The 27300-nt window shown below is 41.2% G+C and overlaps 1 protein-coding gene across 5 annotated transcripts in view; it reads left to right on the top strand.

Moving 5' to 3' along the window:
* Positions 1–27300, top strand: part of PLEKHG1 (pleckstrin homology and RhoGEF domain containing G1) — a 224429-nt gene that overhangs the window by 111493 nt on the left and 85636 nt on the right. For 3 of the 5 annotated variants that reach the window (XM_072827783.1, XM_072827755.1, XM_072827762.1), the window contains one exon: positions 19906–20411. In XM_072827783.1, coding sequence (XP_072683884.1) covers positions 20004–20411 — 408 coding nt within the window. In that variant the 5' untranslated portion in view covers positions 19906–20003. Of the gene's footprint in view, positions 1–6281; positions 6449–10972; positions 11100–19905; positions 20412–27300 lie in introns of those variants that run through there. The other 2 variants (XM_072827765.1, XM_072827774.1) reach the window with 2 other exon arrangements.

Genomic DNA, 27300 nt, shown 5'->3' on the forward strand with positions numbered 1-27300 from the left:
AACTTTTAAAAGATTTTATTTATTTATTCACGAGAGACAAAGAGACAGAGACCTAAGCAGAGGGAGAAGCAGGCTCCCCTGTCCCTGTGGGGAGCCTGATGCAGGATTTGATCCCAGGACCCCAGGATCACACTCTTAGCCGAAGGCAGGTGCTCAACCACTGAGCCACCCAGGTGCCCCAAAAGTCTGGACATTAATGGGAAGTATCCTGACGTTCAAAATTTGGTTCATCAGTTCAAAGGAATTTAAAGAAAGTCTTCAGGTGACACTATTCCTGCTCAGGCTCAGATCCTAACTTCGGAGGGAGCCTTCAGCCCACTGCAGGTCTCCCAGCCCTATGGGTATGGATTCAGTCACATTAAAAGACTGAACTTTGCCAGTTCTGTGTCCCTTCCCACTGGCACTGGGACAAGACCTCACTCCCTCCTTCTGCTCACCTGCTTGGCCACCCATCCCCGGTCCTAAAGCTGCTGGTGCTCACCTCTCTCTCTTTATGGGGAAAAGCCTCCCTTCCTCTTACATTTTCTTCCCTTCAGCAGAAGAATCTCACAGCTAAGTTACCTGTCCTCTCCCTTCCTCCCACTCTTTCTCTCTCCTCCTCTCTTCCCACTCTGTCCCCCTCTCTCCACCCAATTTCCATGGAGCCTCAACCAGGACACCTATTACAGTGAATTTGTTCTAATCACCATAATTGCATGTATGTAAAGTATATTAGCTCCTAGGGTAACTTAGAACTAGCCATAACTTTTCACTATCGGTGTATTATAAGAGCATAATCTTTGCAGTAGTACAGTTATATTGACTTTTATGTTACCACTGTTCCAGGAGTATATTTGGGCTGGTACTTGATTGGAATACAAGCCTAAATTATATGCTTCTAAGGTAAATTGAGCTATTTGATAATCTCCATCCTAACCTGGTTTCCAGAATGCAATCTTGCAGAAAGTGGAGATAATGTCAGTGAATAAGTAAAAAGCATAATTGTAAAAAAAAAAAAAAAAAAAAAAAACATAATCGTGATGCTAGACATTGGTCTACTATTAGATGATGATGTTAAAAATTTTTGTGGGGAATCTTTCTGTTATAATAGTTGAGTTAAGGTAGACACCACATAAGGGATTATAGGTAATTTAAAGTAGCTTCCCTGCACAAATGCCTCATGCTCCTGGTTTTTGCATCAAGTCATGATTATCTGACTGCACTAGTCAGACCACATTTAAGATCCTCAACTTATATAAGAGCCTCAAGAGAGGAGGTCTAAGGAGTTAAGAAGTGGGTCATCATGTCAACATATCACCGCTAACTGTGGAATTTTAGGCTTATAGATTTTAAAAGCATTCTGAAATGTCCTAGACTCCTGAGTTCTCATTTTACTAGTCCAGAAGAAATTTGGAACCTAGAAAGGTTAGTGACTTGCCCAAGATGACACAATTATCAGTAGAGCTAAGATTCCACACATCTCAACTCTGTATCTTGTGTCCTTTCCACATATCATTTCGTGAGCAGTAAATGATGGTTTAGATTGAACAAAGTAACTTCTGTTTGGGGAATGGCTTTCATTATTACATCACTAGGAAGATAACTAGTGGTCATTATAAAAATCTAACTCCCCAGTACTCTAAAGCAGCTTCATTCATTGGAGTCTGCCATTTTGTTCTATCCTAATATATGTAGACTCTTAAGTAGATGTCATGCTTGGAGCCATACTAGTAGTGGGAAGTTGTCTCTGGCCTTGGATCTCCTAGGAAAGGGGACCAACAGGTCATGGGAAGTACTCAAGACTCAAATGCATATGGTCAATCCACAAGTCCCCTGGAACTAGTAAGACAAACTTAGTGGGGTGACCCACTCCCCCAGTCTGTTATTTTGTGACCCTTCTTGTTTTAGGGCTCCTCTGATGTTCATTTGAATCTGATTATACTTTGATGAAAATGCTGGGTGAGGAAATTTACATTGTGATACACTGTAACCATACCTTATTTGCCCCCCCCCCCCCCCGCCCCCTTTGCTGTCCAAGTGATTGGGCAAGAACAGAGTCCTGGTTATTGTCTAAGCAGCTCTGCCTAGTATCTGGAGGGGGCAGAAGAAAACCCAAGAAGAGAGTGGCTGATACATTCAGAATGGAGGAGGCATCACCCCAGAGTAGAGAAAGAAACTAGAAGATACTTTAATATGGAGTCATTGTTACACTAAACATAGTTATTTAATGCAACAGTTTATTTGCAAACAAGATTATCCAGGGGAAAAATCTAGGCTCAGTGGTCACTGCTGGTGAAATGCCAGGTATACTAGCAGTCTGCACTTAGAGGACCTAAAACCATGTGGACAGTCTCTTCTCTCTTTTGGCTTCCCCAGGTTAGCATCTTCTCAGCCTTCAGATGCCAGCTAGTTCACACATCCCTTCCACAGAAGCTTCCCTACCATCCCAAACCAGGCCTGGTGCCTCCTTTACATGTTTCCATGCCAGGCCATGCCTTCCTTGCATAGTATACATCTCACATAGAATTCATCACTTCTTTGTGTGATGGTCTAGTGTCTGTTTTCCTGACCACACCCTGTGCCTTTTGGGGACAGGGTGTTGCTGCACCTAAAAGTATGACTTAAGAGGAGCAAGGAGAACATTTACTTTCCAGAGGAATGGTATCTTTACAACATTTTTAATAGTAGCAAATTGGCATAAAGATTAAAATTCTGAAAATACTTTGGTGGAAGCCATAGGAAAGCAAGATCTTGAGACACACAGAGAAAGTGGTCACAGGGGATTGCCATTTTTAAGCACACTCCCCACGGCACAAGAGGCAACTGCCCACTCCCACCCCACTGAACCCTGCCTCCAGGAATCACTTAGGGTGGACAATAAATATTGGAATGAAGAGGCAAATATGTATGGGAGACCTGATGGCCTCTCAAATAATTAATGAACTTAAATGGAGGTGAAGTGTGATTTGTCTTATGTTTTCCTGAAGTGGTCCTTGAAGAAATTCAGCTATATGTGGGAAAACACTCTAAAGATTAGGGCTGCCCAACGTGTGATGGACTAACTGAGCAGGGATCAAACGGCTGGTAACTAACAGGATGCAAGCAGAGACCGGCGTATCTGGTGAACTGTTTGGTGGTAATTTGGACATCAGATAAGGGATTAGATTAGAAAAACTCAAAGTATCTTTCCAATACTGATACTGCTGTCCTAGGATTAAAATCCATGTATCTCCCACTCAAAAATAAACTCCATAATGGCAGGAATTTTTAAAAAATATTTTATTTATTTATTCATAAGAGACACAGAGAGAGAGTTAGAGACATAGGCAGAGGGAGAAGCAGACTCCCTGTTAGAAGACCGATGTGGGACACTATCCCAGGACCCTGGGATCACGCCCTGAATCAAAGGCAGATGCTCAACCACTGAGCCACCAGGTGTCCCAAAGGTAGGATTTATTAATTGTTCATTGGTATATCTTTTGTGCTTAAGAGTGCCTCGCACATAATAGCTACTCAATAAATATTGTTGAGGAAATGAATTATATCAATAGATACCAAATTCAAAAACAGTTTCTGGCCTAGAATATGTTCTAATTAAGTATCTCTTTCATTGACATGAATCAAGCAGGCCATAAACCAAAAAAGGGCTAAAATTTGGCAGTATGCCCCCAGGAAAAAGCTCTGGTCAGCATTCTGACTAAGCTTGTGAAGTGAAACTGCTATCAGCTTTTCAGACCAGAGACTCTGAAGTCTGTATATCAGCCAGGTACCTAAAAACGAAACTGAATTAGCTCAACTGGCTCAAATGGAGAATTTAATGAAGGGGTTACTTCATTAGAGGTGGTGTGGCTAAGGGAGCCAGCAAGGAGTGTGACCCACCCAAAGACTGCAGCAAGAGCAGGCAGCCCAAACCACTGTTCTTGGGGATGACCCACAGGGACCCCCAATGGACAAGGAGACCCAATGAGAACTGGAACCATGGAGGTGGGGCTGCTTCTGATGCAGCCACTGATAAACACCAGGCCCCTAATCAACCAGGGAGTAGGAAGAAATGTCCCCTTTCCCTCTCCTACCTCATAATATTGGGGCTTCCCAATAGCCAAACCCAGTAGAAAGCCCACCAGCAGGCTTGGGCAGAGCAAGGCAGAAAAAGATGGGGGGAGGGCGTCACCACAAGGGACGAACTATCACAGAAATTAATTTTGTTCTTCTTTTTTAAAAATTATATTTATTTATTTATTTGAGAGCAAGAGTGCACAAGTGAGGGGAGGGGCAGAAGGGGAGCCCAATGCGGGGCTCGATCCCAGGACCCCTGGATCATGACCTGAGCCAAAGGCAGACACTTAACCAACTGAGCCACCCAGGTGCCTCCTCTACTTTGATTACACAAATACTACATATTCATGAAAGAGATTGTAGAGACTAGATCACAGTGCATAATGAGAGGGGGGTCTCTCCCATAATCTCACCTCTCAACTGCTGGTATATTTTGTTTTTTTCCCCTTCTTTTTCTTTCATATACTTGTATAGGATTTGAAAATTTCTATTTGAATAAACCAAAGTAAACTGGGTTACACTTGTTTCTTGGCCTAATTAAGATTAAACCTGTAGCCTAACAGAGAGCTCTGTTTCCCTTCCTTTGTTCTCCTAACATAAACAAGTTACTTCATGTATCTCTGTGGGAACTGGGAAGTAGGCAAGTGTTTAGACTCACAAAAACTTCCAGCAAATTTGGCTCTCAGCTTGGTTACCAAGTAATTAAATATAAGATGAAAGATGAGTCTAATGGAGCTCCCTCTCCAAGACTGGAAGGGAAATTTAGAGAAGGCAGCTTGATTTCACTGTCAACATAAAGTTACTATCCACTTTTAATATGACTTGAAGGGCAGCTTGAAAATAGGAGGAAAGACAGTTTAGGAAAATAGAGCCGATCCGTATGTATATGGTTCTTGTTACATCTGACTCATAACACTGGTCACACTTGTCACTAACTCTGATGTTTGTCCAGTCTCTCTAGACAGGAACGTCTAGAAGGCAGAGCCAGGGTCCATTCATTGAGCCCAGCACAGAACCAGCACTGGGTCCCCAGTTAGGGGGGTGAGTGCTTCGATATGAAGGGAGAAAAAATGTAAAGGGAGAGGAAGGGTCAACGTGTGTGTGCCAAAGCTCTAAAAAGCAAAGAACTGATAAGTGTTTGAGACCATCGTAGTCATATACATCTCACTCGGCAGCTCTCTTTGCCTTCTTTAGTTTAAAAAGGAAAATCCTGGAAAGTAATAAATCATCTCAACTCCTTTAGAGAAAAGTAAGTTCTGCTTTCCTGGAGTGGGATCTATCCTTGGCCTTCTATAAGTGTCCACATGAATGGGATTGACCTCGTGACTTGACGCAGGAGGCCCCGTGAATAACCCAACAGACCCCTCTTCAGTTCCAAGAATTAGGTAGCATCCCCTGTAATAAATCAATTTGCTTTCAGAGGTTAAGCTGTCAGCCACTACGATATTGAAGGTAGCCTTGGGATTGGGGGAAGGAGATGGATGATGGTGATTCCAAAGGATGGCAGTAACCATGGGGAAGACTGAGAATCAGTTCAGAACAGATTCATTCTGCTCCATGCAGCTTGGGGCACCCCACAAGCCTAGTCCTCACCTCTGCTGCTTTTGATAATCAACTCTCTGAACCCACCTTGCATCCCCGAGTCTACAAGATAGGGGTGCAGCTGGTGATGTCGACCTGGCCACGTCCTTCCCTATCACTCTATCACCGTGGAGTTGTGGGGGAAGGCTGGCCATGAGGCTTTGTCTCTCTCCTCTGCCAGCATGGGAAATGGTTTTGCAAGCTCACATAAAGGTTATGAGCCTCCATGGTTGTTACTCTGAAACAAGAATCAATTCTTAATTTAATTATTATTTTGGAAAATTGTACTGCAGATTATCAATAAAGTATCCAAGCCCTTTCTAAAATTCAAGTAGATTTTTTTAAAGAGTGTTTTCAGAAGTATAGAGCATGTTGAATGCCTTTCGTTATGAATGGATTAGATGTGTGTTATCTCCTGGAGAAAAATGTGTCTGGAAACATACTGCATTCTTAGAGGGATAATTAGTTCATTGTGCTTAGCACAGCGAGTCCTCCCATGGTGTCCTTAAAGATGGGACTGATCTAGGATGGAAAGCAAGAGACTATTTGTAACATATTGCTTGCTCGATATCTAAAAATTGTTCAGTTCAGAAATAGCTAAGACTTGATTTCATCCTCTCTGGACAATAAAGACCAAAATATCCTGATAAAAGCACAGAGTGAAAAACAGAGCTAATGATTGTGATACAGTCAGAGGAATGAGGCCATGGAGGAACTCCTGAAACAGCAGAATTTTCAAGTCCAAGAATATTTGCCATTCGAGGGGGTCTCAGCTCGCGTTCGTGGCGAACTGACATATGATCAAGAAGTTAAAGCATGACTTGATTGTAAGGTAAGGGTTGGCGGTCAGAAAGTGTTGTGAATAATGGGCTTTGTGTGTTTGTTTTCTAAAATTCTTATGACCATGACTCTTTACTGACATTTTAGTGCAGTAGGGGGTGAGGAATTATGTTTTCAGTTGGATGATTTGAGTGCTGGAAACCATTTATTATTTATAGTTTGGTTTCTATTCTTAGATTCAATGCTTCAAGACTAACCAAAAAATACTATTTTCATTTAATTTCTCCTGTACATGAGTGCTCTTGTCTGCCTTAGATCCGTATCTTCTGTTGAGAGTAAACACTTTTTAAATTTGCAAAGACAAACTCACTTACCATTCAGATTATTTCACCTTGAGAGTCATCTTTAAAAAAACAGATTAGCTTTTTTGTTTAACAAAATATATAGCTTGGTTTGTATAACAATAGCAAGACAGAATTTATGGTTAGGTTCATTTTCTGGGTTTAGAGTAGGCTGTCTAGAAGAGTGTATATAGATTTTTAATGAACATTGGTGATGCAGAAGGGTGTTAGCACATTACATCTCACTATCAGGAGGAAAGTCAATATGTCCTTCTAAGGGACATCCGTGGGGCGGTGTGGCACCTCTTGGCAAGCGACTGGCTTCAACGTTTGTCATATTTTGTGGTATGCACTTAGAAAAAGATAATCTTGTGCCTTTTTCTTTGAAAAGAAAGAGTTCTAATAGACTAAAAATATTAAGACTAATAGACTAAAACTATTAAGACTGCTTCGTCAATGACCTGTGCTTTAGAAAACAGTTGGCTTTACCATTCGTTTTGGGAAATGTGTTGAAATGGCAATATCTCAAATCACAAGATAACCAGGCCCCCGCTCCAGCATTTCAATTACTACACTCCGGGTGTAAAATGTGAGTTGTGTTTTGAAGTGCCCCTTGTAGGTTTCAGGCCCTTTGTATCTGAAAATATGAGATTATTTTCTAAATCTGCTTTATCCAGTATTGATTACATAAAGCAAAATCTTGCCCTGAATTCAAAAAACAGTATGTGTGCCTTTGTCCTTCTTCCTTTCTCCAGGACATTCTTTTACCCTTTGTTGCCCAGCTTCTTGGCGCTGTTGCCTGGCTGCAAAGTCAGCAGAGGATGTCCATTAGGTCAGATCTTAGGAAGCCCCTAGAACTATGTGCTCTCTGTGCTTCCCCCAGTCAGCCTCCCCAGCCCTCCCAGAGGATCCCATCCTGGCCTCCTTCCTAAAAGGCCTGTAGCATTCCTTGGAAGGATGTGGACGCACAGGCTAACTCACACTACTGTGGCAATGACTGCGTAACCCTTCCCAGGGGAGATGAGAGTAGTAACTGGCGACTTTTACCTTCAACCAGAAAGAGCTGGTTTCTCAGAGTGAAGTGCTGGCCCTCCGGCAAATTGCTGGGAAAGGATGTTTTTAAATAGTGGGCTTTCTGGTCCTCCTCCAATTAGGCCAGAGGGCTGGACTGCACTTGGCTTGCCAGCCAGTTGGTGCCTGCTGGCTGTAGACATGTCCTGTGGGTGCTGCTGTTTCACCCCTGGGGCCCCACCCCTGGTGGTGGTGGGGGGGACTGGGAATCTTTCCTATACTGCCTGATTGTGTAAGTAGTGCTGCAAGTAAATTGACAAGAGCTGCTTTCCAATAAGAGTATCTTTTCACCGAATAAGGCACAAATGTGCAGTTTATCTACAGCCAATCTCACTATCATTTACAACAAGATTTTGCAGAGCAAAACAGTCTTTTCACCTGCTGTCAATAGTGGCAAATAAATTATACAGGAAGCAACAGCAAGGATGCTGATGTTGATGCCTTTTGCATCTCTTGGGATTTATTTGGCTCCAAAAGTCCAGCAGGGCACCTGCAAGAATTGGGGTGATTGATGTGTGGGATTAGAGATGGGGAAGACTGGAAAGCCAACCCATTGCAGAAAAAGGTAGAACAAAGAGAGGCCTTAAGAAAACACCAAGGTTGGGATCCCTGGGTGGCTCAGTGGTTTAGTGCCTGCCTTTCACCCAGGGCATGATCCCAGAGTCCCAGGATCGAGTCCCACATCAGGCTCCCTGCATGGAGCCTGCTTCTCCCACTGCCTGTGTCTCTGCCTCTCTCTCATGAATAAATAAATAAAATATTTAAAAAAAAAAAAAAAAAAAAAGGAACACCAAGGTACAGAAGGCTCCTGGGCTCTCAGGTGTGAAAGAACCTTGAATGTTGCTCAAGAAATGTTCCTTTCCCTTCCCTTTTCTCTTCCTCTCTGCCCTTAGATCTTTGTATTGTCCCTCTGGGGGCCCTCTGCTCTGTTCATTTGTTAGTTCATTTAGCAGGTACGTGGTACTTGGATAAATATAAAGGCAAAAAGAGTGTGTGTGTTCCCTGCTCTGAAAAAGCTAGATTTTTTTTTTAAGTTAGATTTTTAAAAGACTAACTTCAAAATCCTATGAACCATCCATGTTTGCAGGTGTGATGGAGAATGATTCCAGCTACTTCTGAGTAACTGGAAAGGTGTTTCCTTACTTAAGTTGATGATTTTACTAAAACAGGAAACAGGGGTGAACTGACAAATGACCGACCCATGGGACCAAATACCCGGTGCTGTGGCTACAGAGCTGCCCTTCAAGTCAGGTCACTTGTCCAATGTAGACGTTTACAGACCACCCAGCCTCCTCACTGGATATAGCCTTGCTGTTTTGTTCACTTCTAATGTACACAACATCTCTCAGAAATGGCTTTTACAAAATGTGTCTTGGCAAAAAAAAAAAAAAAAAATCCAAGTGCAATAATACTTTAGTGGAAAATAAAACTGGTTACCTGTGATCTGAAGACATGAACACAATACAGAGGAGTCAAGAGAAAACCAGGAGCCTCTGTATATCCTACCTCATCTAAGAATTTAGATCTTTGTATCTTCCACATGGAAATCAAATCTACAGTATAGGAAGGTTTTCCTGCTCCCCAAGCTACAATCCAGGCGGGAAACAAGTCGATTAAACAATAATTACATAAGAGACTGTGTGATACTATGGTATGAAGAGCCATCGAACAAATAGAAGGTGCAGGGGGCTGGAGTTGCTGTAGGAGGTTTGGTGGAGCTTATGAGATTTGAGCTGACTCTTAGCTAAGCAAAAACAGAGGTCTTGGACACGAGTCTAGGGGATGTCATTTGAGGGGCTAGAGATAATAGTGTGGAGGTCACTGTGCGGGATTAAGAAAGTCCCCACAGCCCAGGGAGGACCTTCCTCACAAACTACCTTTTCAGCATCTGTGATTTAGCGATTTCCATCATAAAGGTGAATTTTGTGAGAGGGAAACCATTCCAAACGTTGACTTCTGAACTGACTGATCAGTTTCCATCAAAATAGTTTACTTAAGTGGCCCTGCATATGTTCAGCCTTATTCAAGAGGAAATAGGCATTACTGCACATTATCCTATTATGTTGTTAGTTTAAAATCACTTAATAGGTATGATAGAAATAGCTATATTAAAGATGATCAGCTAATGCTATTTTCCATAACCACAAACAAATGCTTTAAATGAAACTTCTATTTAAAGGATTTTGATCCTTTGAAAGAGTTTAGGTTTCCGTGTCTATACATGGGCATAATCCATAATTTGAGTTTTAACTCCATGGTGCAGTCGTATCAGTTTTCAGTTACATTTTGTGCTTTTAAAGACCCTTCATCCAAAGAACTCAGTAACTTTTTCAACTATGAACATTTTGAGTCTTTCTATAAAAATACCTATGTGTTCTGAGAAGGACAGGTGGCCTCAGGGAAATCGCAATTCAAAATAATATGAACGTCTCTTATACTAAAGTGTTGGAGCTCGATCATTCCATCTTTACTACCTCGTATTTATGAATTATAAGATTACAGAACTTGATTGCTTTTCTAAGAAATGCCTTTTCTTCAGATGTATTTTTAAATGCTGTTTTTTTTTTTTAAAATCAAGCTTAAATATATTCATGTTTCACTTTGCCTACTTAAAACTGTATTGCCTACTTAAAACTGTATTAAATGCCTTGTTAAAGGAAACAAAGTGTCTGAACTTCCTCCAACCTTATTATTCACTGCCTCCCTCCAACTTCACTTTAAAACTTACTGTGAAAGATGTGTCCACTTATTTTGAAACACACTTCTAATTCAGGAAGTGAACTTGAAAATATCAGTGCTCCAGAGATCCTGATCCTTATGTGGAATTTTTTTTTTTTTTTTTTTTTTTTTTTTTAATGAGAACGGTGGCCGGAGCCAGGAAGGTAAAGCCCAAGCCGCTTTAGGCGAGTGTGGGTTGCATTTGATGTGCACAAAAGAATGGCAGTCGTAGGGTGTTGCTCAGCGAAGTGTGCATTTTCCAGTTACCCACAGTGGTGTCTATTGTCCTGTTTCTCAATTGAATGATGTCATGTTTCATTTAAGGCTCTTGGTGATGCTGAAGTCTGTGGTCTGCCCACTAGGGGGGAAAAGGCAGCGAGAAAGTTGCAAATCAGGTTTTTGTAAAGCCTTTGTGTGTTGGGTCTTGAGAGATAAAAGCTGACTCATGCAATATTTCTGCGGGAGGAGCTGCGCGGGCTAGTCGAGGCTTCTTGCTTTACCTGCCTGAGCTCCCGGTGAGGTCACTGCATCAGCTGGAGGCGGCCGCTGAGGCTTAGCCTGGGGAGAGCACAGGTAGGTGCCCATGGGAATGTGCCCAAGAACCGCTGCCTGCACCGGGCCAGGCTTGTGCCCCTCCGGGGGCAGCTGAGACGGTCCACCGTGGTAAGAAACTGTCCCGGGGGGGTTCTTCCCCACACGGTGCAGGGACAGCAGCTCCGGGGATACATGACAGTTCTTCTATTATAAATGCCATGCATGGAAACAAGTTATCCAACAATGGAACTAGTCTAGAAGGTGATTTTTTTTTCCTCCATATGAACTGCAGGGTCTAAAGTGGTTTTTGCCCTGTTTGGGTTTGATTTTGATCTTTCCTTAAAGTTTGGTTGCAATATCTAGAGAGCTGATGTTTGTGATCCTGGGGGAGAAAAATGAAAATTCCAGGTTGTCCTGCATCGAATGCCCAGTATTTTAATGCGCTTTCTTCCTGAGGTTCACTGCAGGCTGAGCAGGGGGGAACAATAAACGTTTGCACATTTTGTGCTTAGCAACTATAGTGGTGAAATTTAGTCTGAGGGAACCGAAGTTGACTAAGTAAATGCAATTTCCATTTTGAGTATTTATTGGTAAGAAATCCTTCTGTTAGGAGGAATAACTGGGCTGAAGGAGGCATGCATTGTAGTCAACACTGTTGCACACTGAAACCTGATTTTATTTTGTTTTATTATTTTAATTTAGTGAGAGTCATATGTTAGAAAGAAGATATATGGCATTCTTTTCCATTAGTCATATTGAACATAAAGACCAATTATTTTAACATAAGGTATTTAAATATGTGATACAAGCTGAAGTTGTGGTTTTAATTTCTTAAAGTAACTTTTTTCAAATTACAAAAGCAATATACATGTGGAGGAAAGTGATGTTTACAGATAAATATCAAAGGTAAAAAGATCACCCATTCTCCTACTTGGTAAACCCAGTGCTGATATTTTATTATATACCCTTTCACTCTTTTTCTGTGGTAGCTAAAAAATCAGCGGCGTTTTAAATTCCAAATTGGGATCACATTGTACTTATGTTTTATAAGCCGTGCCTTTTACCAAACTGTATATTGTGACCATTTTCTATGCCCTTAAGAATTTGAGAGGACATGACATTTAATAGTTTTATATTGTTCCTTCAAGATGGATGTATTTATTCAGATCTCTATTGTTGACACTTTGAATTCTCTTCCTCTTTTTCTCTAAGAAAATATTTAGTGTACTTTGTGGATGGATTTATTTACTCAGAGTGCTATTTTAGTCAACTGAATTTCTCCTCTTCTTCTTCCTCCTCCCCACCCCTTACCCCAGAAAATGTTATGTGGCCTAATGCCTCCCTTTCAACTGCACAGAGATGTTTTGGGAACTGAGTGTATTCAGTACAGACAGAGCCTCAATATATAGCTATCCTTGTTTAGTTACTGCCCTGAAACTAGTATTTCCACGCTAACAGGAAGGTGCTACTCAAAGTGAACCTGATTTTTCATCTAAATGTTTAGATTTTTCATCGAAATTAAAAATAGAGATTTTTAATAGCCTTTGGCAGAATCAGGGACATACATTCTATCATCCAAGACCTGGCAACAGTGGGATGTAAAAGAAAATTGCTATTTTGCAGTTACTGCTTATGCTCTGATTCCAGCTGGAGATACTCTTGCTGTTTATCTTGGGGCTGGAGTCACATCCCAAAGGTTCGATGGGACCTGGGAAATCATGTAGTCCGGCCACCTCACACGTGAGGAAATCTGAAACCCAAAGACCATAGCACAAACCTGGATGGTACAGAGCCAGGGCAGAAATGCAAACCCTCCAACCAAAAGAGAGAGTGTTATGTCATAACCTAATTTCTGGCCCGTCCTTTTGAGCTCTTTCTATAAACACGGTTGGGTACATATTCATTCCTTCACACATACACACACACACACACACACACACACACACACACACACACTGTGTAGGCCCTACTGGCACCTTGGTACCATGTGCTTTATGCAAGGAGCTTATGTTTCAGTGCATTTCCTGATCTCCAGGCGCTTTTTCTGCCCTACTGTTTTATGCATTTGTATCCAAGTGCAAAGAATGGTGGACTAGAATTCAGAAACCATAGTCTCTGAGTCACAGTTCAACTTTGAGCACTCTGTTTATTTTTCTCCCCTATAAAACTTTAAGAAGTAATGACACATGTGAATGAATTTTGAGGCTTCAGTTTGTTTTGATTTGGGGAGGTTTTTTAGGGTAATTTTGATGCAGAGTTAGAGCAGTAGCATATTATGGTAAAGCTAATCTGTTATAATAGAGACTGTTCAGGTTATCTCTTGCTACATAACAAATCATTCCAAAGCCTAGTGGTTTGGAACAACAACAATCATTTATAATCTCTCCAGGTTTTGTGAGTCAGGAGTTCAGAAGAGGTTCTGCTCTGTGGTTCTGAACCAGGGACTCATGAAATTGCAGTCAGACATGACAATGCTGAGGTCACTTCAGAGGCTTCTCACTCACACAGCTGGTACCTTGGCTGGAAACACTAAAACAGAAGGCCCTGGAACTGCTATGGTTCCTCGAGCGTCTCTCTACATGTCAGTGTGGTCTCACTACATGGCTTCTCCAGCATATCAGCTTCAGGGTAACCAGACTTTTCTATGTGGTAGCTCAGGGCATGTCCACACCCAGTTTTAATGCAAGTCTTCTGTCTTCATGGTCTACCATATTCTGGGGCACTGGTGTCATGTTCATGGTTCAGGCAAGGTCCCGGACACATCTGGGTTCTGTGGGAAGGGAAAAATTGTGGAGGAATGATGATGAATGCTTGAGAAACGGACCCCCAAAGGAGCACTTATCACTTCCAGTAGCGAGGAGAACTTGACTGCCATGTTGTTATGTGTGATGGGAAGGCCAGGAAGTGTCCTCAGCTGAAACTCTATTCCCTGAAGCTGACCATAAAGGTAAAAACAGTTGCATTTGTGTAAAAAACCCTAAAGGAATTCCCTTTTAACCAAACTAGTGTGGTGAGCCCTTGAATATAGAAATTCTGGAGTTCACCACTAAGCTGAGGCACTTTACTTATTAGCTGCATTAGCTATCAACTACAGTAGCCACTTTATCTCTTAATTTCCGTACACCGACCTGGGAATCCATTAGGAAATACCCTGAATATTTAGTATCAGACTTTACAGCTTAAAAGATTCTTTGTTTTTGTTTTCTCATTTTTTTCTCAGGTTTTCTCACCTCTTGTTTGAACAAGAGCGTCTTCACAAACTATCTTTTCTCCTATCCTCTTTCTTTTTTTTTTTTTTTTAAGATTTCATTTATTTACTCATGAGAGACACGCAGAGGGAGAGGCAGAGACAGGCAGAGGGAGAAACAGTCTCCATGCAAGGAGCCCAATGTGGGACCTGATCCTGGGACCCCAGGATCACGCCCTGAACCGAAGGCAGGCACCAAACTGCTGAGCCACCCAGGGATCCCCTCCTGTCCCCATTCTTGATCTTCTTGTACAAAATACTTAGCTGACTCTTCTATGGTAACATGATTTTTTGAACTATTTACTTTGGAAAATTTTTTATCCACCGAAAAGTTTCCAAGATAGTCCAGAGTTGCTTTACATCGTCCATCTAGCTTTCCCTAATGTTAGCATCTTGCATAACTAAGAAATTAACGTGGTAGTATGATTTTTTAAAATTTCTGTATTACCAAAGGACTTCAAATAAGTATGAAAATCATGTTACCTGTAATAAATACTCTGAGCGTTAAGGAACATGTGGAATTGCAGTCCTGGCCCTGCCATTAATGCAAGAATCAACACTGGTATTTTAGAAAACCAAGGGGTAGAGAGTCATGTTGCTATCTGGTGGTTTTTATCTACTCTCAGAGTGTATGAGGAAGGAGGATTCTCCTCAAACACCAAGTGCTGTCTTTGAAATATAGAAATGCGCATTTCTTATAACTTCAACTCTAAAAAGTTTTTTTCATTTGTTTTACTTGTATTCAACATTGAGGCTCTACCTAAGCCTGGCTCTGTATTAAATGACTTTGCTGGCTGATAAAAGAACTTCTTGCTTATACTTTAGTGTCTCTGTTGGTTTCCCCTTTGTGATAAATTCACAGGCAGTATAATAAGGAACTACAGGATTTTAGTTATTCATTGGTCTCGAGCATAACACATTCTCTTGATTTCCATGACCGCCCTGCCAAGGAACTCAGACTAGCTATTTGAAGTCTAGAATAGCAATGAGCAGAACTTGGAAATCCTGATCACGCATCCGCCCCCACAGTGCATAGAGTTCTTGCCTTGCTGTGTGAAGCTGCCCTTGGGAGTTGTGGCAGGGAGTGGTCGGCTGTGGACCCCTCCGTCCCCCCCTTCAACATGTAAACATGGTCACAGGAAGCCTGGGCTTTACTTGCCATGGAAAGTTCTGCCTCAACCCTAAATCAGCCTGAGACAAGTTAGAGCCAAGAAGTGCTGCTTCTGATTCTGGCGGTGACATTCCAAAGGAGAGCAATTAAAATGATGGAAGTTTGAAGAGCAAATGAAGAAAAGCCAAGGAATTAAAGCTCTCTCACCTAGAAACGATGAGAGAGACATGTCATGAAGTAAAATGTGTGAAAGCATACTACATGGAGTGCTATACCACTGTTTTCTTGTTCTTGAGGATGGCGCAAGAAGGAATATTTTATGCTGATGGCTTTGAGGCTGACAGTATTTCTGGCTGTAAGAATCATTAAGACTCTGAGATCCTCGACTTGTGCTTCCAGCACCACCACCTCCAGGTTTACCAAGGATCAGATGGACCAAGACCCTCTAGGCAGGCAGAACCAGCTTATTTTCAGATATTCACGGTCAGAAGACCCACTGACATGGGCCATCAGCGATGTTGGGCAAGTGTTCAGGAGTTGCTATGGAGTAGCCCAGTGTTTGGGTTTTGGTAAAAAGGAAGAGTGGCTATAAGAAGAAAAGCAAAGCATTGCATTAGCCAAATATTAATACAACCTGTCAGCATCCTTCACTCAAGGTGGAAGAAGAGGCTTTCTTGCTCTACAATTTTCTATCTGGGTGTTTCTGTTTACCATGGAAATGATTTTCCCAATATCTAGTATACAGTGACAGTCTTGCACTTCTGTTTTTACTAACTCATAACAATATGGCGTGTTAATGAATGGAAAGGAAGAGAAGACAACAAGTGGATGGACCTCTCCATTCACTATTATTTGAATAAAGATGGATAAGGAAATAAATTTAAATCTCACAGAACAATATACTGATCTAGAAGACTTCATTATTCTAACTAAAATACAATGCAAGCCACATGTATAACTTGTAATTTTCCAGTAATAACGTCAAAAAAAAAAGCAAAATGAAACCAAAAATAACTTAAAGAAGATATTTTATCCAACTCTTTATTCCCAAGTATTATTTCACATGTAATTAATGTAAAAACTATTAATGAGGTGTTTTGTACTTCTCTGTTTCATACTAGTCTTTGAAATCTGATATATATTATCCTTACAACATGTCTCAGTTTAGATTGGCCACATTTCAAGTGCTCAATGGTCATATGTGGCTACTGGCTACTTTGCTGAACAGTTCAGCTCTGGAGAGAAATATCAGTAATTGGTGTGCTATATTAGGAAGAATAAGCCAAAAAAAAAAAATCCATCCAGACAGGATGGAAACTTTAAATTATTTTGAGGGAAGTGAGAACAAGACTAGGCAGTTTTTATGAGGTCCATTTCCTTATGTGAGAAAACTATAATTATCTCCTAAGCAATGAATCAACATAAAAATGTGATCTATTAGCAAATATAGTCTCATATTATATACCATTATGTGACCTAGTGTTAAATGTTTCACTTCTATCTTTGGCAATTTTGGAAGGTGTTTAATTTGGGGCAGTACGCTTGGTTAAATATGACAGATACCAAATATCTCAAATATTCTATTTTAAAAGAGCCTGGCTGGGACAGCCTGGGGGGCTCAGCGGTTTAGTGCCACCTTCAGCCCAGGGTGTGATCCTGGAGACCCGGGATCAAGTCCCACATCAGGCTCCCTGTGTGGAGCCTGCTTCTCCCTCTGCCTGTGTCTCTGCCTCTCTCTCTCTCTCTCTCTCTCTCTCTCTCTCTCTCTGTCTCTCATGAATAAATAGATAAAATCTTTAAAAAATAAAGGAGCCTGGTTGGCAGTCGGAAGAATAGGCTGGCCCAGTGGCCTAGAATACATGGCCTGGTATTAGAATATATGAGGCCTTGACTGGAATGAGGCCCAGTTCATGCTGCCATTTAAGATTTATCCATGAAGGAACCACCTGTTGACCTGAGTTTCACATCCCACTTTTCCTACCTTTGAAAATGTAAAAGACACTCTCCTCCCTAGCAGCCCAGCTGGACTCCTCTGAAACACTTGGCCATTTTTGTTCCCCTGCAATTCCTCAGTCCCAGTATTGGCTGGCTAACTTGGCATAGAAGTAAGGAAACGAGTCTCTATTGTGTTCATTTTCACCCATCCCAATAATGCATATTTCCCAGGAGTTATATAAATGTTAAATATAATTTTTTTATGCTGGAGAGAAGGAGTATGTCAATATCTATGGGGAGTAGGTTATTCTGGACCATTCCAGATGCTCTGGCTTTCACATACAGTATATCCAGTTTATTTCTGGTACTAAATCATTGCCTCATTGGACTTTTGGGACCTTAAGAATAATCATATACTTCCCAAGTTAGTGCCCATTTCTGAAAGATCAACCTCACAGTTCTGGTTATGACAGATGCCATCAAAAGGGGAAGAAAATCTTGCTGGGTCTGCTTCTACTTTCATTTGCCTAGGACTGACTTTCTTAACACCAGTCCCAAATGTGGGCAAGTGTCTTCTGCTGCAAGCACACCTAAATGCCTGCTGATTCTTGGATTTTTGCCTTACTCAAGTTGGATCAGGCTTTTTAGGGCAAGTGCATTTTAACTACTATAACCAATCTATGTTTTATAGTCCATAAAGTTGTTATAGAGCAAGCAGAAAGAATATTGCAAAAGCTTTAAAAATATGTGGCAAGTTTATACCATGTGGTAGTGGTTATATTGATAAATTACTCATTTCCTACACATTTCTTACCATTTTTTCTTGTTGACCAAATTTAATTCTTTTATATTTATAATTGTAATATCTGCATTATAAGTTGGCACTAATATTTGCTGTGAATATAAACTACCCAGAGAAAGTCAGGATGTTGAAGGATACAGATTTGATGGATTCTTTATATTCTAGAAATATTGCTACCAGCTGTTTGACAAGCTTTATTATAGAGTCAAACCCAATTCATGTTCCTTTTGAAAAATGATCATTCATCTACATTCTTCTTACTGTGTGTGTTTTGTTATAATCTTCCAAACGTAAGTTGCACCCTTGTATTTTTCTAAGAAAACCCATAAACATGGATCCTGGTGGTAAGATAACCTGCCAAAATGAAGCCAAGGTCTTCATACATCACACTCTTTATTGCAAAGCATACTGTTCCATAAACTTGGGATTTCATTAGGGGAAAACAATGTTGGTCCTGCCTTGCAATTGAAGAAGATTGGAACTTTGTGTTTCACGAAAATAGCTTCTGTGAGTTTCAATCCCATGTAGGGCCTTGAGATTTAAATGCTGTATATATTACATGACCTTTTGACTTTGCAATTGCTCTCTTCTTGTGCCCTCTTCTAGATACTAATGGCCCTGTCTCTTTAAAAAATACATAATTTTGGGCAGCCCAGGTGGCTCAGCGGTTTAGCACCTGCCTTTGGCCCAGGGCATGATCCTGGAGACCTGGGATCAAGTCCCACACTGGGCTTTCTGCATGGAGCCTGCTTCTCCCTCTGCCTGTGTCTCTGCCTCTCTCTCTCTCTCTCTCTCTCTCTTTCATGAATAAATAAAAATCTTTAAAAAAATACATAATTTTTCTCATAATTGAGTTTCTATATTATTTAATTGTATACTTAACACTGCCATGTTGCCTAACTTTATGCAGGAAGTGTTGTAGTTAGTCAAGCATCCTCTGTAATCATATAACTTCATGTGCACCACAAATGGGATGTCAACTTTCAAGTAGAGATTGAGAGAAATGTTGTGTTGAGAGAGGAAGTTTGAGAGACGGTATGGGTCTTAATAGTTTGGCTTTTGTTGCCCAGAATCAGAAAATTATTGTCCACATGACACTTTTTCTTTCATGCAGTATCCAAGTAAAATGTGAAATTGTCAGCATCCGTTAAGCAGTGGCAGTTCCAAGATGGTAGCTTAACATTTTGTGGAATTACAGTGGAATACTTAAAATGTAGAACAGTGTTTCGTAAAATCCCATTAAGAGTCGTGGAGGGGTGTGTTTTAAGTACATAAGAATCACCTGTGGTGCTTGTTAAAGCTACAGAGTCCTTACGCCCTGACCATTGAGCCTTTGATTTAGTAAATCTGGACAAATCTGCAGGCATTAGGCATTCCAGGTGACCCCACTTTGAGGCAGTGGCTTCAGGGCTTCTCGAGTTTTCTGTGTGCACCAATGGCATTGGCGTCTTGTGAAAATGCACACCGAGGTTCTGTAAGTCGAGGCTATTTTACCTGAGACTCTGCATTTCTCACGTGTTCCCAGGTGACGCTTTAGAAACTCTAACTTTGCAACTCAGCCTACCATGGGTGTCTTTCCTTTTCCTTCTATAACAAACTCACTGCCTTCTTACTCTTGACTGAATCTACACTTGGGCTAGCTTTTAACTTCCTTTAAACCTCTGTTTAAATATTTTTTAAATATAATTTTAAATATACCTTGTCCTTTTTCTCTTTTGTTCTTTTTTTTTTTTTTTTTTTAATGAATTAGATGTGAAGCAGTTGTGTCTTGAAGTGCCATCAGCTGTGACAGAAATTCCAGATCCCAAGACCACAGCCCGGCACTCGGGCTCCCAGGACCTGAGGACCATGGAGCTCTCGGACAGCGACCGCCCGGTCAGCTTCGGCTCCACGTCGTCCTCGGCTTCTTCCCGGGACAGCCACGGTTCCTTCGGCAGCAGAATGACCTTAGTCTCAAACAGCCACTTGGGCTTGTTTCACCAAGATAAGGAAGCCGGGGCCATAAAACTGGAGCTGATTCCAGCCAGGCCGCTTTCCAGCAGCGAGCTGCAGCGGGCCGGCCCCGCTGGGCCACAGGACACGGGCGACGGCGGCGACAGGCAGCCCCGGGCCCAGCGGAGAATGGAAGCAAACGGGGCCACCAGAGCAGGTGCAGAGTCGGCCACCAGCCCCAAGCTCCTGTATGTGGATAGGGTTGTTCAGGAGATTCTGGAGACTGAGAGGACTTACGTGCAAGACTTGAAAAGCATCGTAGAGGTAAGGCAAATTCTTTTGTTCTTTTAAAGTTTGTCATGCGGGATAGGGATAAATATGCTTGCAAACTGAGGAGCAAAGCCGAGTGTCAGGGATGTTTTGTCTCCTGAGACTCAGAAGTAGGGTGAATGTTTAGACTGATCGTAACTTAAGAGGAACCCTAGGGCCATATTCGTTGCATTAAAAATCCTCTTAATATTTGCAGTAATGCACTAATCGTGTGTTAGAAGCAAGAATGACAGTCCCAGTGTGTCCACCTGTACATTGTGTTAATAACTGCCCACCGGAGGCTCCCAGTGCTTCCCAGGTGCTGGAGCAGGAGGTCAAGCATCCAGACCTGCTGATGTCAGGTGTGTCCTAAGCCCATCAGCTATCTTCACTTTATCTTTTATTTTTTTAAGATTGTATTTATTCATGAGAGACAGAGAGAGAGAAAGAGAGGCAGAGACACAGGCAGAGGGAGAAGCAGGCTCCATGCAGGGAGCCTGATGTGGGACTCGATCCTGGGTCTTCAGGATCACACCCTGGGCTGAAGGCAGCACCGCTGAGCCACCCAGGGATCCCCGCTATCTTCACTTTAATCACAATTGTCTACTGGTGTCTGGGAGCTTCCCAGACAGGTACTGATACCAAAGTCCCACCTCCAGAGACTGTGATTGCATGGGCCTGGGGTATGGTCCAGGCAGAAGGATTGTGGAGGATCCCCAAGTGATTTGGGTGAGCCAGGGAGCCACTGTTCAATCCTATTCTCTATGGGCTTTATTTTGTCTCAGGCATTTACTTTCTGTTCACTTTTATTGTTAAAATGTTTACATAAATTATTTGACTCCAGGTGAATTTTGCTTAAGACTGTGGGCCAATCAGGTACTCTGGAAATTGAGTTATGAATTGACTTCAGTTTATAAATTGGTAATTTTTACTTTATCCTTAAAAACTTGAGCATCTCAGATGTTAACTCATTTTCAATGAGTAAAATATTAATATTTCAAAGGTAAATTTATCTATTATAAAACTGGACCCAGTTTGCTGCTGGTAATAGACCAAGTTCTTTCATTTGTTAGTACCCACTTCCTGTTGTAGACTTATAATCGAAGATGTTTCAGAGGGGGGCACCTGGGTGGCTCAGTCAGTTGGGCGTCTGCCTTCAGCTCAGGTCATGGTCCCAGGGTCCTGGGATTGAGCCCGGCATCAGGTGCCCTGCTCAGTGGGGAGTCTGCTTCTCTCTACCCCTCTCCCTGATCGTGCTGTCTCTCTCTCTCAAATAAACAAATAAAATCTTTTTTAAAAAATCTTTAAAGGATAGTAGAATATTTGCTGATGAGCACATTCTGCACCAAATATATGCATTTTTAGAGGTTTAGAAAAAAAATCTGAGGCATAATTTGCGTTGAATTCCATAAATGACAGAACCAGACACTGCCTACTAAAAATAGTAATGACATAACTTCCCGGTAAAAATAGAAAAATCAATTGATGCTCAACCAAAACAATATGTGATACCAAATGTAGACTACACCAGGCCAATTTTGTTTTTAATTTCAACAATGATGTCATTTGTACTTGAGAATAAATACCTGTGAAACTGCCAAAAATTTTGCAGCCTCTCAGGAAATTCATGGTTGTCAAAGCTTTCTTTGGTCTCTCCTTTTTTCTTTTCTTTCTTGGAAATCCCTCCGCCTGATAAAAAAATCACCATCCTGAGAGAGAAGCCCTTAGTTACTGGCTGATATTCCATGAACACAGTTGTTTTTTTCTGAGACTGGTTGATAAACCTTGGTAAGAGGAAGTAGGTAAGATCTGAACAAAAGGGAACCGATAAAAACAGGATATTTTTTGCTAAGTTTCAGTAGAAGTTCTATTCCAAGTTGCCCAGATGTTCTTGCCCCTTATTATTATTATTATCAGTGAGATAACCATGTTTTACACTGGGGCTAGATGGACCTTTTCTGTAAAAAGCCAGAGAGTAAATATGAGGTTTTCTGGGACCAAAGTTCTCTTACAATGGCTCAGCTCTGCTGTTGTAGCTCAAAAGCAGCCACAGACACTATGGCAATGAGTGGGTATGGACTTTCCGGTGAAACTTTAGGGCTAGGTTTGACCCAGGGGCCATAATTTGCCATCCCCTGCTTGATGCTATGAATTGGTGCCTATGTTTCATTAACTCTAAAATGAGACTAATAAAGAGTACCCGCCTTTTAGGATTTGTATAAGAATTTTTTAAATGCATGAAAATCTCTTAGAACAGGATGTGGCACATGGCAAACAGTTAATAAAAGGAGACTATCCTCATCACCAGCCTCCTCTAAATTTGCTGCTAGAGACTGGTCACCATTTAACTATGCTGTGTTTCACCTAAAGTCTTTCACAAAAATAAAAAAGTTACACCACTGATTCCACCATTATTATTTTGAATGTACTTGGGATTATTTCCAGTGAATCCACTGAAAATCTGAGGTGACACATAATTAGGGAGAGGAAAGGTAAAAAAGAATGTTGGGAGGAAGGGTATTTGGGGAAGAAAACCCCGACACATAGTGGGAGGCACCCGTGTAGGAAGAAGTAAATGCTGCTTTGTTCCAGAATCCGCCAGAATGCTTTGACTTATTTACCCTCTCCACCTAGAACAAGCCAGACTCTTTAGATGAGGGATTAGTTGTCACAGGCTTTTCTTCACATACTTTTGTTATGTGGCCCCACCTCTGTTTCTCAAGATCACAGTTTTCACTGAATGGTTAAACTCATTTTATCTAGTTCTTTCCCTGATGAAGAATAACCAATTATTTTTCCACTTGCTGCAACTCCACCCAATAAAGACTGAAAATCAGTATTCTTTCAAGATACAGAGCATCCATTCCATTCTAATTTGTTTCCCTTGATCAATTTCTAACTCATTTTTATAATTCTGTAACTGACTTCTCTCGTATCCTCAATTTTTCAAATGCAGAATTTCAAGATGGGAAAGGGGGCTGCTATTAGCAACCTGCTAATACAAGTTCTCACCATACCTAAGAGGCAGAGCTTTGTTAGTTGGCTCCTTTTCAGCAAGAATTATTTCTGAGGGGGGCAAAAACTAAGCATTTCCAAAGATATTGGTAAGTTACATTTCATCTGTGCAGGAGCACATTTCTGACTTTCTACACAGTGCTTTACTGAATCCCATCTAACTAATGCCCTTTGACATTAGCTTCCTTAGCTTAATCAATTTCTCCTATAAGTAGCACATTTTATCCATATATAGTATTCAGACATCATTCCCACAGGTCAGGTTTAGTTTTGTTTTTAGGATTTATCAATGGAAATATTTTTGTGAAAGATCACTGATGTATAGGATTTATGAGACATTAACACGGGCACCTGGCTGCCTCGGTCAGTGGAGCATGCAACTCTCAATCTTGGGGTTGTGAGTTCGAGCACCACATTGGGTTTAGAGATTGCTTAAAAATAAAATCTAAAAAAAACAAAACAAAAAAAACCCCACCATAAACACAATGTGCTTTGACCTGTTCAACCTGGTCCCAGGATATCTGATTTTGGAGAAGAGATCCTTCCAAAGTTATTTAGACAAAAGAATCCCCAGATGTTGGTTACACATACAAAGAAGGCTATACATCTTTCTTTCCCATATGTGGAAAGATTGTATTAATCCCAAATATATAGATCTTTTTCCTTTCCTGTTTCCTGAAAATTTTTAAAATGTTACTAACCTTACCTCTATTCCTCTTTATTCCTTTGCCTCGCATCCCTCGCCAGATCCATTGTTTTGAGCTCCCTGCTCCTCCCTCCCCACCATGGCTGTTCCACCCTCCGCTTCTTTGCCAGACATGCTAGCTAGTCATCTAATTTTGTACACCTGACATTTGAGAGGGGAGAGAGGAAAAGAAACAGAAGTGAAATCTTGACTGTCCCCCTTACTCAAAAGAACAACGGAGTTATTTGCATTTCTATATATAGCTCCCAATAGCATTCACAGATAAAATGAGGTAATAAATAAGAAAGCAAGTTTTAAAAGGTAAAAGTAAAGTAGCCAATGAGACAGTTTGTGGAGAACTAGAAATCCGTGGTTGGAAAGTGGAAAATAAGGATCTCTTTCATGTTTAATGGAACCTTACGATGACTGTGTGGGGACTCTCACGGGGAGAGGGGGATTCTTTAATCTTCCTAAATGATCTATAAAAGAGCCTTTGAAAGCCTCATAAGATTTGGCCCCTGATATAGTTTATGGCCTGTTTCAACCTCTTAGGAAAGTTTCTAAATAGTTCATAATGTTATATAATGCTATGCAAGTAGAAGTTAATTCCCTACTACAAAATGTCAACTTGGATGCTACCTTAAATCATCTTTTGGGACACTGAGGACATGCGTACTTAGTAGAAAAAAAGTGGGTAAAATACTAAGTGTAACATGAGTTTATTTTTTTCTATCACCTTCTAGAGAGCTAAAATTCTTTTCAAGCACCTTTGTCCACACAGTGTATAAAAAGCTGAGAAGTGAATATCACAGCTTAATGCATAAAACTTAGACCCAAAGCCTTAAGCATAGCTTTGTTGAAAGCATTTAAATTAGCATTGTTCAAAAGCTCTAGCTGAACAAGGGTTAGAATGCTGATCTCCGACCCCAGCCCCCCAGCTCTTGTGTTTATCAGTCTACAGGGACTCTTTGTTTAGTGCGCGATAGTGTAGACAGTGGCAGGGTAGGTAGAGGAAAGGATGCTTTTCACACGCTTGGTGACGTGAAACACATTGAAAGCTGTTCTGCCCATTTCCGTGGCTTCAAGAAGAAGCACTGGGTTCATTGGAAGGGATAACCTCACATTTGGGAAGCAAGCCTTCTCTCACATCTGCAGAGGGAAAGAAAGAAACCTAGTGACCAGGCCTGAGGAGTCTATAGGGCCTGTCCGCCATTTCCTCTGTCTAGAGACTTAGCTTTGGGACTCAGACTCAGATAGAATGGAATCGGAGTTAGCTTCTGTCCGGGGAGGCCACCCCCCACTCCGGGACACCACTGTCAGTTTTAGATGTGGTTTTCTGAGGAAGTCTGGCTTTCTGTGGATCCTATGGGAGAAACAACTGTTTGGTGTGGGAAGGGGGCAGTTCAAGTCTCTGCCTCTGTGTTCCCTGAGCCATTAAAATAGGATTCTCTGTGGGCATTCCCTGGACCAGTCACAACTGCTTAGGACCCTGGAGAAGAGGAGAAAGAAAGAAAGTTCTGGAACCAAGGGAGAAGGCTGTTGAGAAGAGGTGAATTGTCATGGCTTTTATTACCTTTTTATTTGCAGATGTCCTCACTCAATACTTCCCCTCCAGTTTAAATAACATTTATTACACTGACACTTTTTATGAGGTCGCGCAGAGTGTTTTTGAATACTGGGGGAAATATGTGTTCAATGCTGGAGTGTAGGACTTGGCAGGAATTGTTTTTAATGAAGGCTTGTTATGTGGGTGGATTTCATAAAGAACTTACACTGTGGGATTTGGCACAAGCTAATGTACTTTTTCTTTTACGTGGCATTTGAGTACTTTTATTTGAATGTCTCTATTTGTTTCTTTCCCTCCAAGGGCTTTTATCGTAATGGGTGAAAGAGATCTTTCTTAAAACCATTTAAGATCTATGATGATTTTAAAGCAAACCTGTTAAATAGTTTTCTGTTTGTGTAAGGAGCTATTCCTTAGGTAGCACATCTCATTGCTGTACATAAAAATCCCTCCCATCTCACTTTGATTATGCGTGTCCAGATCTCTTTATTATTGTTGTGGTGGTAGTGTTGTCATCATGCTCCCTTCTTCCCTACCCTACCTCATTCTCCTCTCTCTCCACCTCAATGACAAAAACTTAGAGGGTAGGAACACAGTGATTTCTTTCCCCTTCTTTTGTTTGTTTTTATTGAAGCATAATTGACATACAATATCCTGTTAGTTTCATGTGTACAATGTAGTGATTTGACATTTGTATACATTGTGAACTGATCATCACAATAAGTGCATTTACCATCTGTCATCCTACAAAGTTAATAGAGTATTATTGACTGTATTCCCTGTACTGTACATTATATCCTCAAAACTTATTTATTTTCTTTTTTTTAAGATTTTATTTATTTATTCATGAGAGACACCGTGGGGTGGGGGATGGGCAGAGACACAGGCAGAGGAAGAAGCAGGCTCCATGCAGGGAGCCTGACATGGGACTCCATCCCCAGTCTCCAGGATCAGGCCCTGAGCCAAAGGCGGCACTAAACTGCTGAGCCACCCAGGCTGCCCAAATCATTTATTTTCTAACTAGAAGTTTGTACCTCTTAATCCCCTTCACACATTTTGCTCCCCGCTCCCAACCCCCATTCCCTTGGGCAAATACCACTCTGTTCGCTGCACCTGCGCATACTCATTCGATCTGATTTTGTCTGTTTTGGCTTCTAGATTCCACTTATCAAAGTAAAATGATGTGGTATTTGTCTTTCTCTGACTGACTTACTTCACTTTGCATACTACCCTCCAGGTCCATAAATGGCAAGATCTCATTCTTTTTTGTAGCTGAGTAGTATCCCATTATAGAGAGAGAGAGACCCCATCTTCTTTATCCATTCATTTATCGATGGTTGTTAGGTTGTTTCATATCTTCATATCCATATCTATTGTAAACAATACTGCAATGAACATGGTGCAGATGTTTTCAAATTAGTGTTTTCATTTTCTTTGGATAATTCCGAGAAGTGGAATTGCTGAGTCATATGGTAGTTCTATTTTAAATTTTTTGAGGAAACTCCATACTGTTTTCCACAGTGGCTGTGCCAATTTGCATTCCCACCGTGTATAGCGTTTTATCCACATCCCTGCCGACATTTATTTTTTCTTGTCTTTTTGATAATAGCCATTCTGACAGGTGTGAGGTAATATCTCAT

This window comes from Canis lupus, chromosome 1, assembly GCF_048164855.1.
Source record: "Canis lupus baileyi chromosome 1, mCanLup2.hap1, whole genome shotgun sequence".
In the NCBI taxonomy this organism is placed as follows: domain Eukaryota; kingdom Metazoa; phylum Chordata; class Mammalia; order Carnivora; family Canidae; genus Canis; species Canis lupus.